The sequence below is a fragment of the Acartia tonsa genome, chromosome 14, assembly GCF_053477335.1.
Source record: "Acartia tonsa isolate MP-2025a chromosome 14, ASM5347733v1, whole genome shotgun sequence".
Classification (NCBI taxonomy): domain Eukaryota; kingdom Metazoa; phylum Arthropoda; class Copepoda; order Calanoida; family Acartiidae; genus Acartia; species Acartia tonsa.
This window is the reverse complement of record NC_137273.1, coordinates 30642694-30652964: the sequence shown is the minus strand read 5'-3', so window position 1 is coordinate 30652964 and position 10271 is coordinate 30642694. Positions and strand designations below refer to the sequence as shown.

The window sequence follows — 10271 nt, the reverse complement described above, 5'->3', positions numbered from 1 at the left end:
AATTATTTTTTACCATATTTTGTTTGATTAGTTAGTGGCAGCTTATACAAATAACGAAATAAATTCGGGTAAAAATCACGAAACCTATACGACCTCTCCTTTTGCCCCCCAAATGTTATTTTAGATTTATTTCGCTTGTTGGTTATACCTTATTCCTGAGTTAGTGGTGAACTTAAGAGATAAATCGGCCTTAAGGGTTCAGTGATGCAGGCCTCCAGGTGGACTCTGGACAGGTAAACAATTAAAGGGTGGCGGCCTTTCTGCTTATGTATTAAGACTTTAAAACAGGAGAAAAAATAAAACCAAACCTAACATAACCTAAAGTAAAAAACAAAAAGACGAAATACTTTAAGGGAAAAAACCAACAATATATAGTCTTCAGGCTAGGGACGGAGGCAGAAGCTTTAGAATTAAAAAATGAACAAATCAAAGATTAAACCATGAATATATTTCAATGAATTTATTTTTCTGATTCAGTACAATATAATAATAATAATCATATTACTTCAGTTTTATTATACAAATTAGAGTGTTTCTTATTTTCACTTTTCCTAATTTTTACACACGCTTAAAGTTTTTTTGGAACAATTACAATTATTCACTTTTAAATTCCCTATATAAGTTATCATATTTTCAAATTTTTATCAAATCGACCCCGTAAAAAATATTTGTTTTGTTATTAGATTTTAAAAATGTATCGAAAGTTTAAGATAAAAGGGAAAAATTTGAAAAAGGGTTGAGGATTAGAATGAAAAAGGTTTGATATAAATTATAAAAACATTTAATGTTATCAATTGTTAATCAGCCCATGTTGAAATTGAATTTTCAAGCATTATTTACCTTAGCTTTTACATTTTGAAATCCCCCAAAATAGTTAGTAATATAAATTCATGAGATTCATTATTTGGTATTCAATACAATAATTTCATAATTTACAGGCAATGTACAAATTAATATTTAAATAATATGCATAGGAAAGATGAATTTAGATCTTTTAAAACAATTTTTTTTATCAGATTAATTTCAGATTTATTAGCAAGAAATAATAAACTTTGGTTTAAAGAAATATGATGGTGGAGTAAAAATACTGCAAAATAGATTTTTTCTCCTTTTTTTGTTTTGTCAACAAAGTTATTTTAATCAGCTATTACATCTTTGATTAAATCTGCCAATTTTAAAACAATCTTAAACTCCTTCCCTGACAACAATAACAATAATTTAAAGTGTGATAAAAAATTTGCACTTTGTTTATTTTTGAATAACTTTGTGTTGTATTGTGGTGGGTGCCTCTAACAAGATTTTACAGAAAAAAATTTGACAACTATTTAGTAGAAAATGAAAATTGACAATATTATTTTTTTATATCAATAAAATGGTAATTAAATATCACATAAACAGCCAATGCTAACTGTTACAAATTTAATTTAAATCAATGGATTGGAAAAAGATCATGTCACTATTTTATTATATTACTAGCAGCTAGAGTCCTCTAGAGGCCTCTAGGGGCACTTGAGGAGGGGTAAGTTGAATCTTAAAACCTATTTTTTTTAATTTAGATTCTTTTCTAAAAGTAAAAAAATTTTTTTTTTTTTGGGGTGGGGTAATTTTTTTCTAGGGGCAATTTCTCTTGGGAGGGTGGTGGTACCCTCCCCAACAATAGTTATAAACCTACCCTGTAAAGGAGAACCCGATCGGTTCAGCGGTTAGCGAGATCCTTTGGTACAGACACACAGACAAAAAAACATCCTATTTCTTTATAATAAGGATTATGTAACTTTATATACAATTACACAGTAAAATTGATTTTATAATAATATATTATTACAATAATTAAAATTAAAGCTGTAAAAACTAAATTTGTAATTGTTTAAAAGAATTAAAAACCAATTGTAAGAATAAATTGGTTTTTGTGTCACTAGATTTTTCACTTAATGTTTTATAATCAGTTTGAAAAAATAGATTTTTTGGCTATTCCTTTCTTTTTTTCTGCTAAGCTGTTCTTAAAGCTTTGGTTCACAAGTAAAATATTCTTTAGTCTTTGGTTGTCTTAAGTTTTTGGAAAGATCTGTAATTAATTATATATTTGTTAAGTTAAGATTACTTTTTCTAATAAGATTGTTTGAAATGCCTTAATTTAGTCTATTAAAATTTAAATTAAATCAAAGATTCTAGATATTTAGCTAATAATGATTTAAAATAAAAGTCTTATAAATTTGGGTGATATTAGTATAAACTATGATAAAATAAAACAAAAATTAAAAGGATTTGTAAATTTGCTAATTTATAATATTAAAATTTTCTGAGTGAATTCATTTGAATAAAGATTTAATTCTATAATTAATAAAAATCACAATATGTAATTTCCTAAATTTTATAAAAAAAACAAAACAAATTATAAATATAATTAGGTTCAAAAGGCAAGAATAGAAATATACCTTGGGTTTCTGAAAAATAAACTTACTATTAATAAACTAAAAATAACTCAATATTGACAATAAGAAAATGTTCAAACATTACAGCCATATTTAGATTCATTTGTATGCACCCTTTTTTGTCTAATGGAATCAAATTCAACCAACCATAAAGATGATCTTGAAAGTTAAAAATGTTTAATAAAATCTTATTTGAAAAAATGCTTAAATGTTTGAACACACTGCTATACAATTTTTCTATTATTAGAAAAGTTTTTAATATTCCTTTGGTCAAGTGTCCTCTATACACAAAAGTTCAGAGCAACAGGGATAGGAATTCATATAAACAATTAGTAGAACAAAGCAGACAAGATTTAGAGTTTCTCTAATAATTTTAAAAAGTTAAATTAATTCTTTTATTTAAATTAATTTTAACAATCTCACTTAATAATGGTCTGCTAAGCTCTGCAAAATGTTTGAAGAAAATCTATTCCCTCTCCCACATTATGTCAAACTTATGCTCTTAATAATATTTACAATTATAATACACATTTAAATAATATCAAGTTTATGTACATGGATATTTTATATAAAATCTTATAGCACAAAATTGTGCTTTTTATTTTTTAATTTTTATGAAAAAAAAGAAAATTAATTGTTAAAATTTTATACACTTTGCCCCAAAATTCAAAATAAATGATTGAAAAACAACTATTAATCCTAAGCTAAACACTTTTATCTTGAAATTTGATTTTTTAACTTGAAAGCCATTTTAATAAATCTTGTAAAATGAAACTTTTGACAATCTTGTTCTTTTGGGGAGCAATATTGGGGAATAATTATTTATACACTTTTAAACTATTCCTTTCCATTATAATCTTGCCATTTTTGTACATATAAAAAATGAGACAGAATTTAGGAAATGTACAAATAGTTAACACCTGATAATGGTCTTCTGTACAATTTATATTAAGGGAGAGAACTTAATTGAAAAGTGAAACAAAATTTATTATTTTCTTCCTAAGATTATAGATCTTGAGTCAAATGCAAGTAAAAAGACTTTATGTGATCAAAATTAATTAGGATTGTCTTATTTTCATTTAATCTTACTATTTTTATATTCTTGAAATTTAAACCCATTTTTACAGATAGGCAATAGAAAAATTCTGATCTGTTTTACAGAGAGAAAGGAGAAAGGATATCATTTTTAATAATTTACTATTTAAAAAAAGAAAATAATTTTATAACAGGATAGCTTTACATAGGGCCATTGCTTAAATCCCAATAAAAAGTGATTTTAAAGTGACCTCTCCTTTCCCCCTGGCGTATGCAAGTTTGCTAATATGATTATGCAAATTTTCCTTTGCAATTTTTTTGCTTAAACTGTAATTATGCATACATTAATATTCCCAAGGATCAATACTGACAAACAAGTTTTGTACATTTTAATTATAAAAAAACTTAAATAGTGTATTTCGTAAAACCTTTAAAACAAATTACCAAAAAGATAATCTAATTCATATTTGAATGAATGAATAAAATGTACAAATTAATATTGGCCGGTATTGGTCATCAAGCATTAACACTAAACTTTTGGTTAATTGTGTGTGGATCTTGGGCAATTCATGGAGGGAAAAAGATTGGTAAATTATTATACAGTATTTTGATTTTTCCTTATACTTTTGTAGAAAATTAATATGATTAAGTTTAATTCGCTTACTTATTCTTACGTTCAAGAGATGATTCAAAATATTATATGGTACATTTGCAAAAAAATTATTACAGCATTTTCTTTTCATTTAATTGATTAGAACATCGTATATCATTTTAATAATTAGTTTAGCATATTCACTGTATAAAAAGTGTTTATAACTGATTATTTAATAACAAAGACATTTCATATGAAAGGTTGTTAGATTAAAAAAACAGCCCAAATCATCGGTATTTTTGTCACCAGCTTTCTTTAGCGGCTTCTCAGTGATAGCCGTTGGCAAAAGCAGCCGTTATCAACGGTCCCTGAAAAAAAAGACTATCAAAACATTGTATGTAATATAATACATTTTCTCGTATTCATTTGAATCCGGTGGATAGGAACCGGTTCTCATGAATACGAAAAAACTATGTCTAGCATCGTATTATATCCAGTTTTCTACGAATATAGAAATGTACAATCATAAGATTAAAACTAGTTTTTTTAGCCGGTGCCTTCGGCACCACGGGGCTAAAAAAACTAGTTTTAATCTTATAATTGTACATTCTATATCTGCGGAAAGCCGTTTATAATACGATACGAGAAATAACTATTCTCGTATTCATTCGAATCCGGTGGAAAGGAACCGGTTCTCCTCCATACGAAAAAACTATGTCTAGCATCGTAATATAAACCACTTTCTACGAATATAAAAATGTACAATTAGAAGATTAAAACCAGTTTTTTAGCCCCGAGGTGCCGAAAGTGCGGAAATGGTTTATAATACGATGAAAGAAATAACTTTTCCCAGTATGTCTTCGAAACCGATTAATATCCACTAGATTAAAACCGGTTCTCAGCTCAACCGAACCCTTCATTTTCAATTCAATTTTTAAAGGGTTAATTTTTTCCTTAGAATGGTACTTATCCCCCAAAATAGTTAAAACCTTCGTGAACCTATTACTAACTTTACTGTAAAGAAGAACATACATATTTAGACGCCGCCTAGCGGTACTAAAAGTAGCTATGAACCATCCCTGTACAAAAGATAAGCTTCAATTTAAAGGAGAACCATATCTGCTTAGTAGGTAGCGAGATCCCTGGTAGAGACGGACAGACAGAGATCCTGTTACTTTCATATAAGGATATCTTTAAAAAAATATAAATATTGCAGAAAAGTTACTAACCCTGTTGATGGCCAAGGCGGGAAAAGCTGAAGGTTGTGGCGAGTTAGAGGTGACATAGCCGCCATCTTGACTGTACATCCGCTCCAGCGGGCCAGGTGAGCTTACAGGGTAGGGCCTACCATAGATAGATAGATAGATAGATAGATAGATAGATAGATAAATAGATAGATAAATAGATAGATAGATAGATAGATAGATAGATAGATAGATAGATAGATAGATAGATAGATAGATAGATAGATAGATAGATAGATAGATAGATAGATAGATAGATAGATAGATAGATAGATAGATAGATAGATAGATAGATAGATAGATAGATAGATAGATAGATAGATAGATAGATAGATAGATAGATAGATAGATAGATAGATAGATAGATAGATAGATAGATAGATAGATAGATAGATAGATAGATAGATAGATAGATAGATAGATAGATAGATAGATAGATAGATAGATAGATAGATAGATAGATAGATAGATAGATAGATAGATAGATAGATAGATAGGTAGATAGATAGATAGATAGATAGATAGATAGATAGATAGATAGATAGATAGATAGATAGATAGATATATAGATAGATAGATATATAGATAGATAGATAGATAGATAGATAGATAGATATGGCATTATTAAAGTTAAGTTCTCATCTTTGTGTTGTTAACATTAAATTTTTCAACAATTTAAAATGAACAATGTTTAAAGATGAAAGGAAGACAATACGGACTCGAAGGGATTCGTCTTCAGACAAGTTCTAATAAATTATCTAGAAAATAGAGAAAAATAGAGTAGCTTCGCTACTAATAAGCTCGAAACTGCAATTTACCATCAAAATTTAATTTATTCCACCATACTTTTAGTAGCTTTGCCCCATGCCTTTTAGAGCATTCGCTCCTACAAGGGGGAAGGGGTTGTTAACCCATTCCTTTAAGCCATTTAAAGAAAAACAATCTTTAATATTTTTTTTGGAGGGTGGGGGGGTTTATGAAAGAGGGCAAAAAAGTTTGGTATCTATTATTTACTATGTTCATCGTGGTTTATTTTACTCTCATTAGAGAAATGCTTACACAAAAATCTTCCAAAATAAATAAAATTAATTTGCAAACAAAAAGAAACAATAATGTATCCTTTTATTCTTATAGACTGTCTATTTTAAGTTTTGTAATTGTATGTAAGTGTGTGTGTGTGTGTGTGCGTTTGTGTGTGTTTTAGCTTTGAAATATCAAACCCATGATATTAGATACAACATTAAACTATTAGGAGCAAGGCTTTATTTGCAGAATTTATAAAAGGGTTCTAAGCATGAAGGGAGGGGACTTTTGACTGTAAATCATACTGGTACCCACAGTTTTATACAAAAAATATCAGCCATTAGTTTAATTAAAAAACTTTAGAGACTGTTTTAAAATCTTAAATAGCTGGTTCAAACTTTTACATCAAAATTTCTAACAGCACCAGGATATCTGTAAAACATAAAAGTAAAAAAAAATTTCATTTTTCAAAAAACTTCTACCAAACACTCTAACTACTATAACCTCTATTGGATAGGTAATGGTATATAACTTTCTAAGCATGTTCAGTCAATTAGAGCCACCACTCTATTACTTTAACCTCTATTGGATAGGTATACAACTTTCTAAGCATGTTCAGTCAAACACTCTATTACTATAACCTCTATTGGATAGGTTTATAACTTTCTAAGCATGTTCAGTCAATTAGAGCCACCACTCTATTACTATAACCTCTATTGGATAGGTGTATAACTTTCTAAGCATGTTCAGTCAATTAGAGCCACCAAAGAAATTTTTAAATGGTTCACTTCACAGAACTTTTACAAAATTTTAACTCATTTTAAAAGAAATTCCAGTTTGATATATAAATATATTTAATTTTGGAGTAGTGTAACTGCTCCATAAGTAGTGCATCTAATTATCCTTTTCCCCTCCTATTTACAACAAAATTCCGTAAGTCCGTACGTCCATTTAATGACGACAATTGATTATCCTATTCATTTGATTTTTCGGGCAATGATTCCTAGGACAAAAAGGTACAGTATATTAATCGAAGCATATCTAATAGACAAGTCCTCAAAAATGTAAGTAAGTTCTTAAACATTATTCTGTATAAACGCAATTTTTAAACAAATTTAAATAGAATTTTGTTTAGACTTAAGATATATTCTACTTATTAAGATTTTGACACATGTGTTAATGTTCGTTTGTCCTACCGTATTATTTTGGAGATTTGCTGACATCCTTGTCACAAATCAAATTCACAAACAAATTTTTATTTGTCCAAAGTTGAAGATAATTTGGTATCAAGTTTTCTCAGGGGTGCAGGGTTAGAACAATGGCCAATAAATCATTTTTATCCCATTTTCTATGTTTAGAATTAATAAACGTATAATTATGCATTTATAAACCAGCCCAACTACCTGGCCCAAGTGGTGGAGACCCTTGTTGTCTGCTCGGCAAATTAGTTTTTGTTCTTATGTAGGGACTCGGCTGTGTTTATATTTCCGACGCAATTAGCTGATTTCAAAGTCCTACTACAAAATCGGAAAAGGGTCCACGCTCATTGGGCAGATCAAGCCCCCTCTATTCTTTTACTTTAATGTAGAATTAGAAGCTGGTAAAATTGGAGACAACAAAGTTTGATTAATCATCCCCTTGCTGCATGAGTTTACTTAACTTTAAACTAACTTAGATATGCTTTAACACTTTTGTAAATGCATATAGAATACTAAAATTTTTTAATTCTTAAATATCGATAGTAAACAAGGAAGATTAGGGAAAGAGCCTTAGGGGACAAAAGACTGTAAATTATTTTGTCATTATATCTTGATTGGTTGGTTCAAACTAGAGTGTTCATTATTTTAAAGCATAATTTTAATGTACAGAAGAAGTAATTTTGTTTATCATCATTTTGGATGTACATATATTTATGGTACATTATCTTATCCTTTTAGATTATTTGCTTTTGATCCATTTAATATAAATAGTTATGTAATGATTAACTGAAATAGACTAGGTACCTAAATTAGATTACAATTAGTGGTTGCAACGGTTGGTCACCCAACTTATTGAACCAACCAATCAAAATTTAGTTTAAGTCCTTCAAGTTGTTGAGCCAACGAATAAGGAAACGTTATTATAAAACTTTGGGGACTAGTGTAATAAACAGTCTAATGTCCCCTCTCTCTTTGAAAATTGACCATCATTATATAATCGACAGACTTACCCTAATTATAGAGCAGCTCCGCTACTCCAGAAAAAAATCTGGCAAAAATGTGGTATATTAAGATATGAGTGTAAAAAGGTCTATTTCTCTTGAAAATGGGAATGTACCACAAACTACTATAGTATAGAACATTTATTTTCTGTGCAAAATATTATTTATGAATTTGGAGATTTTTTATAGGGGTGGAGGTGACATTGGACTGTTAATTATATTGAGTTTTTATAAGTAGACATTAGACATGTACTTTTAAAAAAAAATACTTTCACTTTTAGGACTTGATTATAAAGATGCTTTGCTCATAAAATTGTATCTTATTGTCATAGGAATCATTTTTTAAAAATTAAGTGAATAATATATAAAAATTTTGTGTAATTTAGAAAAACAAGTATGATGTTACGGCCTTACGGACCGACAATAATTTGCACAATATGGTACCCATTGTTAAACTACTTTAATCTTGCACCATTGGGTACCCATTGTGAGGTAGACACACACTCTCTGGGGGAGATAAAGATGCGAGGACATCAAGTTAATGAGCAAAGTGAAATGAAAAGATCAGGGATGCAGGGATAAGTTAATAGCAATGTCTATATATTACAGTGTCCCAGAATAGAAAAATTTTGCTAAAATTTTGGCCCCCAGCCAAAATATAGTTGATTTATGCAAAAAATGAACCATGCAAAATATATTTTCTGTAATGCAAAAATTGCAAGCACTTTGAAATTTTAATCCCCCCTTATGGAGGTCAAAGTGCTTGTACCGTCACAAATTTGTATTACAGAAAAAATATTTTGGACAGGTAATTTGGTTGCATAAATCAACCATATTTAGGCTGGGGGCCAAAATTTTTCTAATCCGGGACACTGTACTATTATACATCATTATTAAAAAAGAGATTTTTGTACAAATATCATTTTCTATGAATAGAAATAATAGCCAGGGGTGTATAAACAAGCATGTTTATGATAGTGATAAACATACTTGTCTATACACCCCTGGCTAGAGAGAAGTGGTTACTATTACTCTTACAGTCAATATCATAAACATACTTGTCTATACACCCCTGGCTAAGGTGAAGTGGTTACTATTACTCTTACAGTCACTATTATAAACATACTTGTCTATATACTTGTCTATACACCCCTGGCTACAGAGAAGTGGTTGCTATTACTCTTACAGTCACTATCATAAACATACTTGTCTATACACCCCTGGCTACAGAGAAGTGGTTGCTATTACTCTTACAGTCACTATTATAAACATACTTGTCTATACACCACTGGCTACAGAGAAGTGATGGCTATTACTCTTACAGTCACTATTTATAAACATACTTGTCTATACACCCCTGGCTACAGAGAAGTGGTTGCTATTACTCTTACAGCCACTATCATAAACATACTTGTCTATACACCCCTGGCTACAGAGAAGTGGTTGCTATTACTCTTACAGTCACTATTATAAACATACTTGTCTATACACCCCTGGCTAGAAAGAAGTGGTTGCTATTACTCTTACAGTCACTATTATAAACATACTTGTCTATACACCCCTGGCTAGAGAGAAGTGGTTGCTATTACTCTTACAGTCACTATTATAAACATAATTGTCTATACACCCCTGGCTAGAGAGAAGTGGTTGCTATAACTCTTACAGTCACTATCATAAACATACTTGTCTATACACCCCTGGCTAGAGAGAAGTGGTTGCTATTACTCTTACAGTCACTATTATAA

General features: G+C 29.5%; 1 protein-coding gene across 4 annotated transcripts in view; it reads right to left on the bottom strand.

The window, feature by feature from the left end:
- Positions 1-430: 430 nt before the first annotated feature.
- LOC145306577 (RNA-binding protein Musashi homolog Rbp6-like) overlaps positions 431-10271 on the bottom strand; it is a 168081-nt gene continuing 158240 nt past the window's right edge. For all 4 annotated transcript variants that reach the window (XM_080148779.1, XM_080148780.1, XM_080148781.1 and 1 more), the window contains exons 15-16: positions 5289-5403; positions 431-4427 (exon numbers count right to left, since the gene is read on the bottom strand). In XM_080148779.1, coding sequence (XP_080004905.1) covers positions 4386-4427; positions 5289-5403 — 157 coding nt within the window. In that variant the 3' untranslated portion in view covers positions 431-4385. The remainder of the gene's footprint in view (positions 4428-5288; positions 5404-10271) is intronic.